Here is an 11,788-nt window from a genome sequence, read left to right as displayed (position 1 = left end):
GTTGGCCATCTGCTGCTGCAGTTTCCTGTCGAACCCTTTCTATCATTTCTAGCCTGAAGAGAAGGCTTCTCTTGTAAGCATCTTGGAAATTACTACATGGCACACTGGTACAAGCACTTTTTTTTTTCAGCTGAATGAAGACATTACTCTTGCTACACAAAACATAGCTTTGTCTATTAAAGTAAATCCTCCATATGAAAGATACCATGAATATACACTGTGCAGTATTATATTTTGCACTGGTTTCCATGAAATGAAAAAGCTTTTGGAAAAGGTTCTCATTGCTCTGGGAAGGGGAAAGAGAAAGGCAGCAAGCTGCATGTTGAGACGCCCTTCCAATTTTTAACATCCTGGGTGGTTTAATCCCTTTTGGACATCCAAATCCTGCCATCTATTGAATTGCCCATCAGTCCCAAAATTTCAGGCGATGCTCCAGGCATTCAGAAGAGTGAACCTCTTAGCTCTCTCTACAAATTGGAGAACTGAAAAAGGAGAAACAGAGCCAATGGTATCCTGTAGATGTACCGGTCAGATAAAGTTAACTTTCTTTTCCCTCTAAGCTGGAACTGTTTCATGCCCACTGTGTGCACCTTCTCTAACTACTGGGCTGGGACTTAACAGTGGCAACACCTTGGAGAGTCATCTTCAGGCAATAGCAGGAAAGGCAACAACCACAGTGAGGCAAAAACACAAAGGGAAGTGGGGAATTGCTGGGGTTGTGCAGTAAACTTTATCTAGGAAAGTTTGATAATTTGATTTCTACCGTTTGTAAGTTATACAGCTGAAAACCCTTATAATTGGGGAAAAAAAACCCACCAAAAAACCAACCCTCAGAGCTTTTGTTTTTTAATTACTATTTCAAACATTTGCTTTATGAACTCTGTACAATCATTAAAAACAGGATAACATTTATTTAGTCACAACTCCCCTAGTGGAGCACTTTACATAAGGGTAGATGTTTGCACGTAACTGGTTATGGAAAATAAAGCAGAACTGAACATTGGGAATGAGTGTTAAAGGGCTGTGCTGACTTTGCATTTTTAGGGGATTTTATGAAGTTCTTCAATAATGCTAAAAAACAAGAGTAAAAAAAATACTTATGGAAAATGCAGAAATCTACAGTGAGCTGAATTCTCTCAGGTACTGGCAGGCTTTGTTGAGACGATCCACTCGTTGACTGAGGTAGCTCCTATGTTTAGCAGCTTCACTGTCTTCCTGAAGGAGATGGCTTAAATTGTCTTTCTCTTGCAAAAGATGCAACATTGTGGTCTGTAAGTTATCCCCGAAGTCATGAAGGGCAGAAGACAGGATGATCAGAGGTATCTGATTGGAGAGTCGTCTACATGCCCCCTGCAAGAAGGGGAAAAAAAGGCAGAAGACTTGTTTCCCAAAAAGAAGAAAAAAAGCAAGAGGCTATAGGTAATCCAGTAAGAAGTGTCAGCACATTTTAAAAATACTGTATTGAGTTACTATTCAAGAAGTTAAGTGCTTCCAGGACCTAAAAAATGTTGGCCATTAGTCTCTTTTGTGCCTAAAAAGCTAAAAATTAAGAGTTATGGGAATGTCAGCTGTTGCTTTTTTTTCCCCTCAGTGAACGAACCCCAAGGCAGGCTGTTCCCTGCTGATGTCTGCCAGCTATCATTGGTAAGAGTTATACGAGGACATGCCTGACAAACACTACTTGTTAACAATTTATAGTGTCAAACCTGTCTTTTCTGAACACTACCAATCCATTATGGTACGGGAAATCAAAGTGATTTTTTCAAAGATGGTAAATTCCTGTATTTAGATGGTATTTCTGACGTGGTTGTCCTTTTAAGCCTCAGACACCTTTGCAGTAAACTTTAGCCGTAAGAGAAGATCTCATCAGCAATAGTGAGACTAGGCTGTGCCTACGTTACATCTATTGATACCTCAGTGAGATAATTTTCTCCTTAACCTGACAAATCAACTGGTCTAGTTATCTGTGCAAATTGAAACAGATTGACTCGTGAGGCGCTTTCCCCAGAGGTATCCACAGGGCTTGGGAGCTTAGCTGGTGCTCTTGGGTAACGGGAGGTTCAAAACCTCCCCAACGCTGGGAGAGAGCTGTCTCCAGCCCTCCTGGTGCCGGGTGAGCACTTATGCCTGAGTGACTGGCTGCAATTGAAACAGGTGCCATCTTGCTTTCTTTTTGTAGCACCTGACTTGAAAATGTCAGTGGGAGGACCAGGTAGAGGCACATTTTATTTGTAGGTCCTATAGGGTTTAGGCAGCTTGTTTCCACAGAAGTCTAAGGTATTTCTGGCTTTAGATACCTCTGGAGCTCAGTGGTTGCAAATCTTTCATGTACAAGGATGGTGTTGAGCTCAAGCTGAAAAATACCTAAGACTAGAAGTTTATTTTTTTTCTCTAGTTTGCAGAGACCTAGTCAATAGCAAGCAATCGGGGTGAGTCAGCTAAATCACATACCAAGCCTATGTGTTCTCTAGGTACTACTGACCACGGAGGGTGGGAACCTAGGTGCTTTAAATATCGGTGTTTTTCTGGAGCCAAACTCTGCACAGAATCTTGACAGTCCTCCCATAGGTGACACAGATTTATGCATGTCATTTTCAAAGGCCATGGACTCTTAAGAGCTTCCATCTGATTCAAAGTGTATTTGGCCTTGCATAAGCCCCATGAAGATATGATACCCTGGCATTTCTTATTGTTGAAAAAGATGGTTAGGGCATTTACAAAAATGTGTAACTAGCATCTAAGATGTATATGTTATAGTAGAGAGTATAGCAGCAGGAGGAGGGAAGCTTATGCAGTTCTGCCTTTGACTCTTACTCTCTGAAAGCTGTTGGTTTTCTCTCCATCAGACTAAGCAGCCTGAACGTTTAACTGCAGGAATTTGTCAAAACCTTGCTACTGAAATTCAAGGTGAGCTGCTTCCTATGTTACTGCATTATTAATATTTGCCTTGTTGCTTTCTGAGGGAGTTTTACGAAACAAAGATAAAAAGCAAATCCTGATACTGTGTGTTCTCTGTGCTGTCTTTCTTTAACATGATCTTTTGTTAAAACATCCCATTTGTCCTCAGAACTTGACTTCTATGGAGCTATCTGCAGTGCAGCATATGCACTCTGATCTCTATAGATAGCCGAATCCATTTTAACTTAACGTTTTATTTGTTGCTCCTCCTGCCGCATTAGTTTAGGATCTGACTACAAGCCACTGACACCGCTTTCTGCTGCCAGCAGGAGTATGCAGAGGGGCTTGAGGCTGACCTGAGCTCTCAGATGCTGTGCCAAACACAGAAGTGCTTGTCCCCACAGGGAAGCCAGCAAGAGAGTATTGTATTGGCGTGGGGCTGTGTAGGCAGTGGGGAGTCACCCCCTTCTCCATGAAAGCTGGAGGAGGGTGAGAAGAGGACTCACTTGCCAATGGCGTATTCCCTGAGCGAGCAGCAGCCACAGCAGGGACCCATGCCAGGCTGGGGGGGTAGCTGACAAGTGGTTTAGGAGCCAGTTCTCCTTTTATCAGCCTACAGGCTTTTCTAATCACTGTATCTATCCCTCAGTGCACAACTGCCTCTCCCCAGTGACTGTGCTGGCACAGCCCATCAGACCGGCTTTGTCCTGGCATTTTCATCACTGGTCAGAAGCTCTGATTAATTAATACAGAAGCTGTGTGTGTACCTGGACAAGACACTTATACCCTCTGGCTACTGTTCCCTGCGTGGTAATAGTATTGCATGAAAGACTCATGTTGACTATAGCAAGATCTGGCCAAGGGGTGTATGCTATAGCATTCAGGGTGTAGTTGTCTGTAAACTCACATTGAAATATGCCTTCGTGAGAGAAACCATTTCCTGGACTAAGCTGGGCTCTTGATTTGAAACAGGTCCAGCCACCAACTCTTTCCAATTTTCAGCTTTGGTAGTGTTTTCTGCAGTAACAGCGTTTAAATCGTTAATGTAAAGGTCATCCTGGCAGTATACAATTCTCTCCATTTTAAACTGGATCCGGATGCGTTTTTCAGCCTCTGCTGCTTGTTTCTCTCTAATGTCTTCAATTCTGATCTAGGAAAGAAAAGAAAAACAAGTTCTCAGGCATTTTCTTCCTTTGCAAAGGTGCCAGTGCTTAGCAGTGTCCCCAGGGAACGGCAAGGTGGGCACAGTGTTCAATAGTCCTTGCTGCAGCACTGTCTAATCCCAGGCCGGCTCTTGGGAACATGGAGCAATGCTTTAGATTCTGGTTCCTCTGTTGTGAAAGAGCATGAAAATGTCGGGCGGTTCTGTCCCCTCCTTACACATGAGTGGGATCAGTCAGAACCTGGTGCTTGGACTCCAAAGGAAAATACAAAGTTGATGGGAACTAGCAGCAATGGCCAAGCAAGAGTTCAGCCTGCAGCCTGTCCCTTAAAATGCTTAGAGATTCTAGGAAAGCATCCCATCTTTTTTCTCATCTTCAGTGTCTACCGGAACTTCCTTCCTCTTCATTCCTCTCAGTGTTGTGCCTAAAGACCCTCCCTAAACACCTCTATGTTTGGCTAAAATAGCTTAATTACTTGCTGTTTGGTTGGCCTGGGAGCTTAGTAGAGTTTTGCCATGCAAGTCAAGTAGCAAACCATCTGTTTCACTCACATTTGCCTTTGAGTTTCCTATTTAAGCATTACCCTGTGAATGGCCTCTGCTTCCTGACTGTCCAGCATTGCTTCTCATCTCTTCCTCAAAGCTCTCTCTGAGAAAGGCCTTCAATGACATCCATATCATTTAACTCCACCGCAAAACATGAAATCTTCCAAACAGTTATGTTCTAAATCTTTCACAGTTGAATGGTTTTTGGCTTATCTGCTGCTGCTCCCTTTTATCAAAGATGAGGTTCCTGCACTGGCTGATATCCTGGCTTGCCTTTCAGAGAGGGAAAAGCACTGTTTAGCAGTCTGAGGCTACCCACATGCTCACAAATAATTTCAGGACTTAAATTTGAAATTAATTATAAACTCTTCAAGGCAGCCATACCAGGTTTCCTTTGCATTGTGTTGTATGCATCAAGAATGTGACCAGAATGAATGAGGGAATGTATGTTTTGGGTCTTCTCAAAGTTGTACTGAAAGGCAAGATGCACTTTCATTAGTGCCATTATAAACATGGTATAATTTTCAAGCTCGTCTTTATTTTATAAAAACCGTAGGCCTGCAAGAAATTCCTTGCTTGCATAAGGGGTAACGCAGTGGGACAGGTGCTGTAAGCATGGCTATATTTACAAATGCCATTCTGTCTTGCACTTTTCTTATCTCAGGTTATAGGTAGTCTCACCTTAGCAGCTCTGTTTAGATTGTGATAATTAGCAAAATTCCTTTTAGCGAGTTCCATAAATCTCTCCACAACCAGTCCTAAGGGAAGAACAGACAGACAAACTAGTCAGGTAAGCAAGTGAGGTTTTTAAGCTATTGTTAATACGAGACTTGGGAAAACTACTCGTTTTCTGTATTCATCCAGAAACAGTTGAGCAGCTGTACTGATGCACTATGCCTTTGTGACCAATACAAACAAGCAGAAAGTTAGATTTCTAGGTCCACGAGTGTGAGCCATTAAAGACCTCCTGTAACCACCACACACCTGAGAGATGGAATATCACTGAGATTTCTTTGATAAAGCAATTTCTGTGCTTACAGCTGTGTCTGACCAGACGTGCCATCGCTTGGCCAAATGAGCACATCTGCATCTCACCCCCTGAGTGGCCTCCCCAGGAAGAGGGGCTAGTGCATATAGTACAGAGTACTGAGTCTGGTACAGACACCGTAGCTGCCTTCCAAAACAAACATAGCAGAGAAGGGATCGTGACATACTTTTTCCTTGGGTGCTTTTTAATGGATGAACTATGTACCCTTTCCCCCAGCCCCAGCAGTGATGGTATAATACATACAATGTCATGCAAAGAAGCGACAAAGAAGCTGGGTTCCCAGTTCAGGTTTGGGAACACCACTCCCCGGGCTTGGGAATACCAAGCTGCTTGGCTGGCACCAGGTACTTCTCCTATACTATTTCTTTACTGTGTTATTTATTACAGTTACTTTCTATCTCCCTTCCACCAGCCACTAGGAAAAATATTAACAAATGCTGGAGACCATGTGTAGTGACTGGAGGCTCTAGAGAAGAAGCAAGCTCTCAGGTTGAATCAGATTCACTTCCCCACTCTGAAGTATCCTGGCTGGAGCTCTTGCTCCACCAGTGAAAACATTGGCTTATCCTGGAAAAAAATTGTCAGGCACATCAGTGTCTCCCACACAACAGCCTCATGTGGCCTGCAAGACGTACCGATCACATTGTTCAGTATCTCAATGGCTGGCTCCTCCAGTCCTATGATTTGCTCTTTTATAATGTCCTCAAATGTCCTGTAATTGGTAAAGCCTGGAAACTCCCGTCCACGACACTGGTCTTCATATTTCCACACTTTACTGGGTACATTGTTTTTAACTGTAATATTAAAATAACATTGCTTTACTACTAAATAACCCAATTTATATACTTCAGATTTAAGAAGGAAGTCTATTTCTCCTCTTTGAAATGCTCTTGAGAAAAACAACTACTGAGATGATCTTTCAAGCAATACTGTCACTACAGAGATGAGGTAACACACGTTATTGCTCAATGAAGGAGCCATCTCACACATTGGATCAAGCATTTAACTGACAGAAAGCAATCCAGAAATTATGATGAGGCTCGAAAGTACTGGTTCATCTTGGAATTGCCACCCTCACAGGACTGGCCATCACCAGTCTCTTCTGAGTTTTAAAAACTCAGAACAAAACAAAACCCCAAACTCACTGAACAGTCTTATTCCAGGGAACCTACTGTTGACTAGCTGTTTTTATTTAAGATATCACAGTAAATATTTATTTGTTGACATAATACAAATTTCCCATCTTAAATGAGGTATATCCCTTTGAATTGGTTTACATATTTGGGCAAAGATGTATTTCTAAGTATTTTGAAAGGTTTTGATATTGCCCTGTTTTAGGGTCAAATTTGTGAATCATGGATCAAGTGCATACGTGGAAGTAGAAGTCAAGCCAGGAATGCATTCAATTCCATGGTTGGATGATAACAAAAAAAGAAAAAAAAAAAAAAAAGACAGGAGTAGATGTGGATTGTCTGGTTTAGAGTCTGAAAACGCACCTGTACAGTTAAGGTAGTACAAAGCTGCAATGTGGCCACAAGAACATCTATCAGCTTTGCAACAGAAAGTTCCAGGCTTCAAGTATCCAAAGTATCTCCGGTTTTTAATACTTTAATTCACCATAAAAAAGCTAAAGTTAAACAGAATCATCTGACATGCAACAATATACCTTCAGAAATCGTAGTGGTTGCTGATAACAATGTTTTCCATTGAGGAAGGGCTCTCTAAAGCTACCTCTAGTTCTCTAGCTATGTAAGTGAACTTACTCTGCTGCACATGTAAATACTTCACCTGAGCATATGTCCACATGATTTTGGGGCAGCAAGAGCTGTGCTGTTTTAAGAGCTGCAGTGTGCTGCTACCCTGATCCTCTTGTGAAGTCGGACGTATTAGTTTAAGTCAATGACGATAACCTGAAAGTGCCTAGAGGATTCCCCACTGTGGTTCAACTGCCATATGATGCCTCACGTATCTCCTGCAACTCAGTTGTTCTTTGAAGAAGCTGTATCCTTCTACTAGTGCTTTCTGCCATTTTTACATCAATTTCTTTATGTCTTCATTGTTTCACTCTTTTATTCCTCTTCATAAAATCATGTTGATTGGCTAGGTACTTCATGGATGGGACATAAGAGACATTGACATGCACCAAAGTATGACTGTCTGTCTCTCTTCACATATATGCATATATATACATATATTTGTCTCTGGCTGATGGCACCTTTGCAGCCTGTTTGTACCTATAGAGTCACTAGTGATGTTGACATAGATGTGCATCAAAGACTAAAAGAACTTGCTTCAAGAGCTACTGCTTGCCTAGCAGCTGGTGTTATTTCATCTCTAAGAGCAAATGACGGGGTCTCTGAAAGATGTGAAAAAGATGCTGCAAAAGAAGTTGAGTGTACAGCAGAGTTCAGTGTCTGTGTGTCACCCTATGTCTCCGTTTAGAACTGAGTTCAGTTAAGCAATGAGCAAAGTGGATGATGCACAGAAAGGGGTACTCTTTACAAGGTTGTGGTTATTTCAGGCTCAGAATTGCTTTCTCCATACCTTAAACCTGAGCTAAAGTAGAACAAAAAAGACCAATATTCCAAAACATTAATACTACTACTACTAAACAAAAATAATTAATTATAACAAAAATTTCCAGGTTATTTTAATATTATTATTATTACTACTATTACTATTAATTAATAGATGTTGGTGTTGGTTTTGTTGCTGTTATTTAGAAGAATGGTTCAGAGAATCACCAACCAATTCTGTGCCAGGGTCCGAAATCTTGATTCTCTTGCTTTGCTGGGAGAAGAGAGACATCCAGTGATATGTCCGTAATGACAGCATTTAACACATGCTGGGTTTTTCTCCCCAAGGACCAAAGCATAACTTGCCTAACACTACAACAAATTAATGCTCCTAGCTTGTTGTTTTTCACTTTCTTGAAAACAGCCTCTTAATAATGCTGTGTCTTGATTTAAAAGCAAGGGAATGGAATCTCAGGTCAGCTGTAAGTGTTGGTTTTCTCTGCTTACCTTTTGCACTACAGTCTAGGAGAATCGCTCCCCAGCTCCGAAACTCTCTGCGTATTTTTGCAAACAGTTTGATTTCATTTCCAAACAACTGTTCCTCTCCACGGATTATCTGAGCGATGTCTTGATTAAAGAGTTTGATCAACTGTAATGAATTAAAAAAAAAAGCAAGTTTCATTTATTCAGACTAAATTGCATATGTTAAGTAAATTTGCAGTCTTTCAATATTAAAGCAAAGACATGGCTCATTGAAAACACCCATTCCTTACATCTTTAATGCTGTTAGCTCCTGTGGGTTTTTTTTTTTTTTTTTTTTTTTTTCCAAAACCAGGACAGCTAGGGGAGAACAAACTTGATACTCTTTTTGTTTGCTCGCTTTGGTTTGTTTTTTCTTTTGTTTTCCTGGGGACTCTTAGAACTGTTTGCTAAATTCTAATTGACCAGACTTGTATGAAGTCTTTGAAGGCTGATAAGCCCTCATAAACACCTCTGCTGGCCTGCCAAAAGCTTACTGTGAGGGACTGGCTCCCCAAGGTGAGACACAAAGATGGACTTGCAAACCATATTTTGATATCAGGAATGCATTTGATCTTATGAGTGCTGTAAACAATGGAAACCCTTCAAAATGTCAGGCAGGCAGGAATGTAAGTTTTCCCTCTCTGAGATGCTTGATTTTGACCAATCAACTGAGTTGTCACATAATCACAGGATAAAAGACTGCTAGAAGGGGCCACCAGCTCCTGTAGTCCATTATTTTTGCAGATATAATTTTTGCTGGAGGTTTGTCTGTGTTTCTCTCAAAACACTCCAGTGACAGATACCACAAGTTTACCCTGGTGACCCATACAGACAGTTTGCTAACTTTAGGTGGTTTCTTTTTCTCGCACGTTTACCTCCCGGTTCTGCCCTGTGATCAAACCAATATTGATACTTACATCTGTGAGGTAAAACAGCTTCTCAGACTCTGTGCTGGGTGTGCCTCTTGTATATTTTTGTAGATCGTGTAATGTTTTTTGGAGCACCTCACGTATTTGGTTCTCTAGTGTTGGCAAAGTTTTCTGGGGGGTAGACAGTAAGGAAGGACATTTAAGTAGGTTGAACATGTCTGGTTTTAAAAGGAAAACAAAATCCTTCTAAGAGTGATCTACACCTGCACATGATCTTTGATCCTCCTAGGAGTCCAAGAGCTCGCTGTCCTTCCATCCCAGGTGTGATAGTGGGACAGCACAGAAGTGCAAATATGGTCTTCATTGAGAGAAAGCAGGGGGCTAGGATGTCCCTGAGAGATCAGGCTGGAACTCACTGTGAAGTGGGCAGAGTAGTTGCAGACTATGGCAACATTTCACCTGCAATGAACCAAAAGCTATGTCCTCACAGACTGTGCCAGGGAGGTGGCGATGTGGGGAATGTACTGACCTCTCCAATCCTGATAAATACCCAATTGAACACCACTGTTTAGTTGCTTATTTTATCTAAGGTTACATAAATGCATTTTTTTTTCCCTTCAGGACTGAATTTAAAGGTTCCCTATGTTTTAGCATTTTCCTTTAATGGAATAAGATATATTACTTACAGATATGTGTATATAAAATTCAAATGCCAGTATATTAGTGTAGTAATAGAATAAAACAATCAGATCTTACTACAGATTTTGAAGACATTTACTGTTAAACAGAAATTATTGTGTTTTAGTAAGCTCATAGCAGTAACTTGTCACCGAGCCAATCAACACACTTCACAAACAAAAATAAATATCATGGCTGCCACTGAAAAGGCAGGAGTTATGAGTCACAGTTAGCTAAAAAGATTTGCCTGTTGTCAACCATCATCTTAAAGGCAAATCTGAGGACAGAGCATGGGTTTCTTTAACTCTCAGTTCAATTTGTTCTCAGATTGATGGACTGAAGAATGATTAAGTACTATCCATGCATATAAAGATGCAAACCAATTGCAATCAGTTGCAATCCAAGGTTGAAGGGCTGAACTCAAGTTTTAGTTACAAACCAGCTTAGTATAGCACCTCTGTTACTTACAATAATTTGTCTCACAAGTTCATTTGTAAGCTTCTCTGCCAGCTGAGGGATAGTAGCTCTTCCTTCTTCCATAAGAATGCTGCAAAAAAGAGGAAAATGTGGTTTTGGACAGACTGCGAGTGCAGGGCAAGGAGGCAGCACTGATGTGCTTCTGTTTTCACCATCTCCACTGCACAAATTGAGTAAAAAAAAGGGCCCTCTGGGGAGTGCTAGCACAGATGCAGCAGTAGTCCAGGACTCTCTAGGCACGATGGCTTTTATGCAAGAGTTGTTTGACAGCTAAGTCAGTTTGGCTAAGCAAAGGCAAACAGAGAAGAATCTGAAAATAGCAACAGCAGATGAATGTGCTGCTGTATTACTTCTGCATGTGTGAAGTACACTGATTCAAAACCCTTTTCACCTGCCATTGTCTATATTATGATTGATTGGAGTCATCTTCTGGGTAAACCTGTGCCCTCCTTTCTCATACTAAGTTTCACTGTGTTTTCCAGTGAATGGAAAATACTTCAGTGCTTGCCTTGAAGTCCTCAGATGCTTAACTTGAATTCTTTGGGAATATTCTGAACTCCTGAAGTTAATTGAACTTCTCCCAGGGTTAAGGAGAGATATACATTTGAAAAGTTTACTGGACATGTAAAATTTTTCTGGCTTACTGGCAAGCAACTATGCATGGGCAATGAGAAATAGCGAATATAATTAATACCTGTTTCTAACTCTAATTTATATCTCAGCAAGTCAACAGGAAGCTTTGAAGTGACTTTAATATGTTTTTGATTAGGTCCTTTCTGCAAGAAGTACCTGAAATGTTTGTGAGTCTCAAAGAATTTTCTCTCCTGCTGGATTGCAGTGGCTAAGGCCAATTTGTTCTGGATGTCTTGCTGCCCACGACACTTCACGATCATGTAACCCTTTTTGAGAGGGATGACCTGGTTTTGTATTATTTTAATGATAGACTCCTCTGTTCCTCTGTCCACCAGGTCGGGTTTCGTGAGGATCCCTGTGAAGTTACCCAAAGAGAAAGTTAGTTGAGCGCAGAAGTTAAAGATAGGAAAGGTCCAGTCAGACACCCCAGAACCAGAGC

General features: G+C 41.2%; 1 protein-coding gene across 1 annotated transcript in view; it reads right to left on the bottom strand.

Moving 5' to 3' along the window:
- Window positions 1-1,116: 1,116 nt before the first annotated feature.
- LOC104470894 (interferon-induced GTP-binding protein Mx-like) overlaps window positions 1,117-11,788 on the bottom strand; it is a gene marked incomplete at its 5' end in the record, with an annotated part of 11,242 nt that continues 570 nt past the window's right edge. Inside the window, 8 exons of the mRNA XM_010086001.1 lie at window positions 1,117-1,350; window positions 3,806-4,048; window positions 5,288-5,364; window positions 6,290-6,448; window positions 8,678-8,819; window positions 9,610-9,732; window positions 10,708-10,786; window positions 11,506-11,704. Of these exons, the coding sequence (XP_010084303.1) occupies window positions 1,117-1,350; window positions 3,806-4,048; window positions 5,288-5,364; window positions 6,290-6,448; window positions 8,678-8,819; window positions 9,610-9,732; window positions 10,708-10,786; window positions 11,506-11,704 (1,256 nt within the window). The remainder of the gene's footprint in view (window positions 1,351-3,805; window positions 4,049-5,287; window positions 5,365-6,289; window positions 6,449-8,677; window positions 8,820-9,609; window positions 9,733-10,707; window positions 10,787-11,505; window positions 11,705-11,788) is intronic.

Source organism: Pterocles gutturalis, unplaced genomic scaffold, assembly GCF_000699245.1.
Source record: "Pterocles gutturalis isolate BGI_N339 unplaced genomic scaffold, ASM69924v1 scaffold40320, whole genome shotgun sequence".
Classification (NCBI taxonomy): domain Eukaryota; kingdom Metazoa; phylum Chordata; class Aves; order Pterocliformes; family Pteroclidae; genus Pterocles; species Pterocles gutturalis.
The sequence above is the reverse complement of the archived record's forward strand: the minus strand, read 5'-3'. Positions and strand labels throughout refer to the sequence as shown.